The following is an 8149-nucleotide window of genomic DNA, read 5'->3' on the forward strand; positions in this document are numbered from 1 at the left end:
GAGAAAAATTCACAAAGCTGCCATTCATGGCGCTATCTTAGGTACAAGGAAGCTTGGTACAAAATCTTACATAAAATGTATAAAAATAAAGGAATAAGTTAGAAGTTCAATATTACAGTTCTTCTCAGTATAAAGTAAATAATAAGTAAAATTAAAATTTCCAAATTACGGTCCTTCTTTAGCCATGGACCTGCAGTCACAGTAAAATAAGCAGTGAAGCATATATTCCTAAACTTATCGAAAGTAACACATACTTTGGAGCTCCAGATATCATTAATTCAGTACGCATTATAGATTATAGCTTTAAACACAACACCAAGTCAAGTAGCTGCAACACAGTTTCTGGGAATGATGGTAATTATGGTTCAGTGAAACATTCAAAGCAATACATTTCTTAATGTTCTTCTGCCTTGGGGATTGCTGCTGGGAAATCAGTCAAATTGTATCAGATGCAGTACGAATATTTTTATATAGTAGTCAGATTCACATAATAAAGGAGTAGGGTAGCAAAATCTTCAATTGGTACAAACTATTGATTTAGTAGAGTAAAAACAAAGATATTACCAGAACTCCGGGAATCCATGCAGCAATAGCATAAGGGGTTTGCCCCTTTCCCCAGCAGCAACATAGTGGAACCGTAATCCTGACTCCTGGAAATTTACAGAAAGAAAGAAAAATGGAGTATAATATATGTCATCCTTTTTAGAACAGCAGGTAGCAATTTAAAAAAAAAAATATTTTGTATACACATGTGCTGCATCCACCAGCTGCACTAGAAATTAGAGTTACCAAGTACACCAGTGTTATTGGATCAGGCTGAAACCATGATATAAAACAATAAGTAATCTTTACATTCTATACCTGTCCACGGGAATAATCAGACAGGTCCTTGAGTATATTGCAGTTCCCTGTATAAATCAGGCATTCAACAAAATAGGAGCAATATGGTGTGAAGTTTAGGGGACAATTTTGACGTTGTACGTAATGATATAGAAATATAGAAACAGAAAATAGGTGCAGGAGGAGGCCATTTGGCCCCTCAAGCCTGCACCACTATTCAAAATGATCATGGCTGATCATGCAATCTCAGTATCCCATTCCCGCCCTCTGCCTATACCCCTTGGTCCCTTTAGCCATAAGGGCCATGTCCAGCTCCCTCCTGAATATATCTAATGAATTGGCCCCTACAGCTTCCTGTGGGAGAGAATTCCACATGTTCACAACTCTTTGAGTGAAGAAATTCTTCCTCATCTCAGTCCTGAACGGCTTACCCCTTATTCTTAGACTGTGACCCCTTGTTCTGGACTTCCCCAATATCAGAAACATTCTTCTTGCATCTAGCCTGTCCAGTCCCATCAAACTTCCTTACTGAAATACATAAAGGGGCAATAAGGGCAATTTCTCCCTTATCAACATTCTATCTCCGAGCTGTCTACATGCCCAGGTTCAGGAGGCATGTTTTTGCCTTTCTCTCCGGTATGAAGGATTACAAGCTCCACATGGTAACTCATGGGTACCAACACCCTTCCTAATCCTTACTCCCCTCATTTCCAACATCATCTCTTCCACAAATCTCAATCCTTGGTCACACTTTCCCTTCTTTTCTCCCTCCATTCACCACCTCCCCTCCATTACACATTTAAAGACTTCTACATTTTATTGATATACTTTGGTGTTTTATGTGATTATCACTCATCTTTAACATTGTGAACCAAAATGCATTTTCCCATTTTGTGTGGAAGTTGTACATTTTTTATTTCTTTTCACATGGTCCAGATTCATCATTCTCATCATTATTGCTTCACCTTATGTTCATATGATACCACTCTGCTGCTGCTCATACTGCAGGTAGGTTTCCGGATCTATGTCTCTAAAACATCCAGAATATTACTTGCTGCTTTCAAGTATGGAGGCACAGGAGGTCACTTCTGCAGTCATGATTTGTTTCTGGGACCCCTGTTTGGTTTGTGTAGTTAAGTATTGGATGTGGGGGTACAGCAGTATTCCGCATGACTTTTCCTATTAGATAAAAGCTGAATGAAAAAAATTGCAGCTCTGTAGAGAACGGGCAGAGGAGTGAGATTAGCTGCCCTGTTCTTGCAGAGTCCATGATGGGCTGAATAGCCTCCTATACTTCTAGTACTATAACATATTGGCTTCACAAATCAGTTTCTAATATATTTGTTATTTATTTGCCCGCATTGCCATCACAGAAGTTACTTTACCCTGCAATGATAATCCAACTGAAACACAATGCAACACACTGGCAAAGCCTGATAAGAATGTGTGCTTTTCTCTAGGTGTGTGGCTTCCAGAAGTAGTGTGATGATTGACAGGCACACGCTGAAGGAACACAGGCAGAAGGTGAGATCAACTGTCAGAGACTCTGTGATCCACCAATCGATTGCAATCTATATGTTGGAGGCTTTCGCTGCAAACTGAGATTATTTACACTATTTCCAGTGACATTAAAGCATTGTTGCAATTTTAGCCCTCAATATTTGTTCCTAACTAAATAGGGCATCCATTACCATTTTTAACCATGTTAGAACTTTCAAATTAAAATTAATCACCTTTGAAACCCTATCATTGTACATAATCTGAACCATTTTTGCAGTTTTAATCAGCAAAAACAGAATATATAATTCTTTGCAGTTACCAAACCAAAGTAATTTATTACAATTAAAGTTTTAAAAAAGATTATAATAACAGCAGTGAATAAATGAGCATAACATGATCTAATTTGATAGAACAGGAAGCATCCATGTATTATTAAATTTGTACTTAAAATGACTATGATGCACCATGGTAACTAGGAATGTTTAGGTGACCCTAATTGCTCTAGATTCTAGTGTCCTCCTCCACATCTCTTCCCCTTTCATCGCTTACACCCACATCCTCCCCACCCCTCCATTCAGATAACTTCTTTCTCAATCTTTGAGCTACAGAACAGCGTGGGAAGATTACAGAGCTTCCACAGTATCTCTCCTATAATGATATTTTACTGAGAGCTGTGAACAATCCTGAAAACAACATGGTCCTTAACATCGAGCATATTTTTCCTGCCTTATCCTTATCTTCTATTTCTCCAACATTCTCATTTTCTTGCATTTCAAGTATTCTCTTTCATCTTCCAATTGCTTGTTATTTCTGGGTCCTGCTTTCTTTTCTTATGAAGACCTCTGTCTCTGGGCCATTGGGTGTTTTGAAGATCTCCATTATTCAGGTTAGCCATTATCCACCGATTAGCCCATTCCCAGCTACACCTTGCTCACTTTGTGACTCTAAGATATTTCCTGCTTTCAAAACCCTCACTTCAATAAAGGGAACTACCTCAAGCCCCCACCCCATCAATTGTGCTTTGTGTCCATTCCTCTTCTACGTGTCTCTTGATTCATCCTGGAGAGGTAACTCCCTCTGGATCATTAAATCCCCCTCCATCGTTAATGCTGCTACCTTTCGTACTTAAGGATGTGTCACATACATCCTCAGTGTCACTTCTGAAGTGTGCTTTTCTTCAAAGCACCCATATTGACAGGGGAGCTCAAATTTCACAGCATTTCTTGGTGGAATGCTAGAGCATACAGTGCAGTAGCACTGAAGCTTGAATTAGCAGGAAGAGGGTTTTAAAATGGACAGGGAGAATAGGTATCCTAAACAACCTATGAAAAACAATTAGTTTTGAGAGAAAGACAAGGCAAAGATAACAGCATTTCATAACAGATGGATTCATCCACTAGATATCAAAAGATGGTATTTATTATGAGCAGAGTAGAAATCCATACACACATAGGAAATGTTGCAGCTTAAGGCAGAAGAACAGCAATTGATCACAGGCCTTTCAATCACTGATCTGATCAACAATTTTCTAACCTGGTGCATGATTGGAGTTGTAAGTTAATGAATATTCCAGTGTGTTTAAGCAGTACAAATAAAATCCATTTAATGAGCTCAAACCCACATTCAAGGAAAAGGTGCTGAAATGTTCATTATAATTGTCATAACAAAAAATGGATTAAAAGACTGATAAGACACCCAGTATTAAATTTATCTCAAGGTATTTTCCTAATTCTTCACTTAAAGTGGTGAGAAGTGAGGTGCCACAAAAAACTGTCTGCATCATTCAAACTAATCACAAGATTTTTACAATGCTGACTGTTAGCTGTGGTGTGAGATATTGTGACTTCCAATCAATCTGAAACCCAACAGCTAAACAAATAATGTTTCAGATGGTTTCATTTCAGACAAGCTATGAATGGTCACTGCATCTCTAACCATTTGACCTTTTAAACAGCTGAGACCACAAAATAAATCCGATTTCGAAGAACTGTTCGCTGCAACACATTTAATTTTGATGAGGAAAAGCACGCTTTATTCATCTTCCACATCAAACTGTTAAAGAATCTGTTAAAATATATGGCTGGCAGAAAAAAAAGCAACATCACATCATTAGCTTCAAATTGTAATTGGCCCACCTTTTTTTGTTTGTTAATTAGGAATGCGATTTTTATAAGCGACTATAAATATTTATATTGAAATCTTTAACTTGGGTATTTTCTCAGGTGGACTCCCCCAACGTTAAGGAAAAGAAGAAGAAACTAAATGGGTTTCGAAATTCGGTGTTTGGGTCCAAAGAACTATTCCAATGTGGTGCCCACATGACATGAGATTTGCTTGCTCTGAGGCACTTTTGTAATTACTATTCCAATAACGTGCTAGTCAAGGCACAGTTAGGGGTGACCTACAGTGAGAGAACGTGCCTGGCAGGTAAAAGGCTCTTTACTTTCTGATAAAACCTGACAGTTTCTAAGTTCGATGAATGTGGCTCGGGGGAAACTGCGCGAACACGCGGTGGACTTAACAGTGAATAGATGATGGTGTGGGAATCAAAATGATGCACATCAAAATCTGAGCTCTGCAACCATTATTCAATGAATCAAGTGAGCGCGTTTCTAAAGCGCCGTTGGTTTGACTCTGGCTGTGTCGCGTTTTACTGAGGAGCTATCCCCGATTTCAGCACTTTGTCCACAAACTCTCTGCTGAGGATAAACAATCGTGGCAAAATGGGAGAAATGTTAATGTGGCGCAAGGACTGCAGTGCATGGTGCACAGTTCAGGAACTGGAGGGATCCAGCCATTTCAAAACACTGTAGTTTTATTTGTTGCTTTTCTAAAAAAAAATTACCATTTGTTTTTGCTTCATTTCAAGGTCTGATATTTGCAAGCGTTCCATAACAGTTCAGTCCCACCCCCGGAGCAAATATTAAAACATCAGGCACAGGCCTCCTGTCGACTGACAAAATTCAGGAATAAACCGGGGTAATGACCAGAATAAATGCAATAAAAAATTGTAAAGAGCAGCCTGCCTTCCTTCCAGTAAACCCCAAACGTGCGTCCAGTGCTGACTTACCTTAATCCGCACATAGCAGTGTGTGCCCAGGGACGTGTCGTTTAAGCAGGCAGGCAGCGTCTCACGAACTGCCCACTGGAAGGTCTCTGCTGGTTTCCTGATTATGTGCCACAAAACTTTCAGTGAGACCAGGCAGGCACAGAGCCCGCAGAAACTGTACGTTAGAGCCCAGAGGAAGGATCTCACCAGGAGTCGAGTTGTGAACATCAGGAAGTCAGACAGCGGGCTCACCATAGTCCCACTGGGAATGAATGAGGGAGCTGTGTGACTCGCAGCACCTTCACCTTCTCCAGTGCCAAGGAAGATCCCCTTAAACTGAAGTCATGGAAACCACTAGAGATCGCAACGTCAAGCATTGCGCCTACGTAAAGCGCACTGTTTTTACAAATAGATGTGGCAGATTTCATTGGCCGCATCAGTGTCTGCAATCGGAAGCAGCTCTCTCTCACCCCTCCACCCCCTCGAAAGCCACTCAGAGGCCACACCGTGAGCCCCACAGCCAGAGAAATCTTCAGCTGCAGTGTGCTCAGGTGCTGGTACCGGTCACCGTTCAGAGACAGTGAAACATAACATTAAGAGCCCACGGTAACCGAGTGAAATAGTGTCACCAAAAGTACAAGAGTCACATTTGCTCAAAAGTAGCAAGACTGGTAGTTAAGACATAACCCTCTGCTCAATAGGCAAAAAACCCTACCATTCAGTAAACACGATCAAACCCCAAAAACTACATTCCTCAAAATCACAGCCTTTGCTGCTGAGAACAGGATTGGCGGTCATTTGGGTGAGTGAATAGTCTCGGGGCGACGGGGAGAGTAGGAGAGGGATGAGATGTTGGTTATGTTGTGAACTGTTTCATTCCCTCCCTCTGGGATTTGTGGTATTTTCCCAGATAACCTTGTGAGATCTCCCAACTGGGACGAGTCTGTGACACTGGGTCGTTTGTTTACTATCACCAATCCTTTGTATTTATTTTGTCTTGGGCCTGTCCAGTGATTAATGGTACAGGATACACCATCATAAAGTACCTACAGAAGAGATATTGTTCTTGGACAAAAAGAAGGTTTATTGTTACAAACCACACAAACTTGGAGCAGGTGCCCGTTTATTGATTCTTAGTGAGATGATTTGGCATGATCTCGATCAGCTCTGGCCGTATAATGTCCAGCTTCAAGCTGCAACACGTCAGCTGATGCTGCAGCAGTTTCAGCTGACTCGCAACAGCGAGGGCACTGAAAGAGCGACAGTGGTCATAGGGCAAATGCTGTTATCCTGAGGACGGAAAATTCATGATCAGTGAAGATACTTTCACTCTGCAGTGCGGTGCCTCAAGAATCCTAGTAAATTGTTGTTGGACATATTACTGGGCTGTAGTGAACAGCTTTATAAAAACCCCTTTGTCATGAAGTGACCGTATTGTGGCTTATGCTCAAGACTTCTATGTTTTACAGGCAGACAACATTATTATCTTTCACTATCTCACCCTTATGAGGGCTATAGATAGGATAAGAAAACACTTCTCCCAATGATGAAGGTATCAATGAGCAGGAACACAGATTTAAGGTAAGGGACAGAAGGTTTAGAGGAGATGTGAGGAAAAACTTTTTCGCACAAGGAGTCGTGAGAATCACTGCCTGTAAGGGTGGTAGAGGCAGAAACCCTCATAACATTGAAGTATTTAAATGTGCACGTGCAATGCCAAGGCAAACAAAGCAATGGGCTAAGGGCTGGAAAATGGGATTAGAATAATTTGATGGTTGTTTTTGACTGGCACAAACATGGTGGGCCAAAGGGCCTTTGTCTGTGCTGTAGCTCTCTGATTCTATTACTATTTGTTCCCATTTCAAAGTAACCTTTTTATATGAGTCTTGTCTAATTTCAAAGATCTGGTTTTAACTTGTACACAGGTTCTCTTAATTCTAGGCTACCCAACCAATGAAATGGTTTCTACCTACCCTATCTGCTTCCTTCAATATCTTGAAAACTTCTATTAAATCATTCCATAAACTATAAGCAATGGTCTAGGTAGCCTCGTCAGGGTATACATAGACAAAGCTTGAGTCTTGCCCCTTGTATTTCGAAAGACAAGGCACAAAATTGGTCAGTTGATTGTCTGGAATTATGGATGGTTTGATTTACAAATAGGGTTTTGATTTTATTTTTGCTGTAGTGTTACATTTACAAGGCCAAGATGACAAAGTGATGGTCAGCCACAGACGGAAGCTAAGGTGCTGGACTGAGCAAGTGGGATCACACTTACAGTTGGTTGAGTCAATATGGACAGCCTGGCTGGAAAGGGAATGTGTTGGCTGCCTCCTCCCTTCCTCCTCGACTAGTTGTTGCATACCTGGTGGCAAAGACTGTGCCCTGCTGATGGTGAGGTTTGCATTATGCAGCAGATCACAACAAATCTTCACAATACAAGTACTACAGTTCTCCTCCGGCATGGTCCAGGTAATGGAGGCATTGTATCTAATGGCCTGTACCATCATGTTTCATGTGCTTTGGTTATATGCATAATGCCCACAAGTGCATGCGTTTCATATTGGAGCCATGTGATCAGTGGTAGCCCTTGTCAGCCAGCAGCTTTTTTTGCTGTAGTGGCTCAAATGGTCCAGAGAACTGCTGCAGATTGAAGAATTGTGATTTCTGGCAGAATATCAGAACTGACCTGGTGACATGCTAGGTATGGCTGCGTATCATATAGACTTTGAGGGAATGCAATCATTTCCAGTTGTGCCA

At 41.0% G+C, this 8149-nt stretch overlaps 1 protein-coding gene across 1 annotated transcript in view; it reads right to left on the bottom strand.

Moving 5' to 3' along the window:
• Nucleotides 1-5729, bottom strand: part of ephx4 (epoxide hydrolase 4) — a 49243-nt gene extending 43514 nt beyond the window's left edge. The window contains exons 1-2 of the mRNA XM_020514779.2: nt 5411-5729; nt 565-650 (exon numbers count right to left, since the gene is read on the bottom strand). Coding sequence (XP_020370368.1) covers nt 565-650; nt 5411-5644 — 320 coding nt within the window. The 5' untranslated portion in view covers nt 5645-5729. The remainder of the gene's footprint in view (nt 1-564; nt 651-5410) is intronic.
• Nucleotides 5730-8149: the final 2420 nt, after the last annotated feature.

The sequence above is a fragment of the Rhincodon typus genome, chromosome 10, assembly GCF_021869965.1.
Source record: "Rhincodon typus isolate 14 chromosome 10, sRhiTyp1.1, whole genome shotgun sequence".
Taxonomy (NCBI): Eukaryota; Metazoa; Chordata; class Chondrichthyes; order Orectolobiformes; family Rhincodontidae; genus Rhincodon; species Rhincodon typus.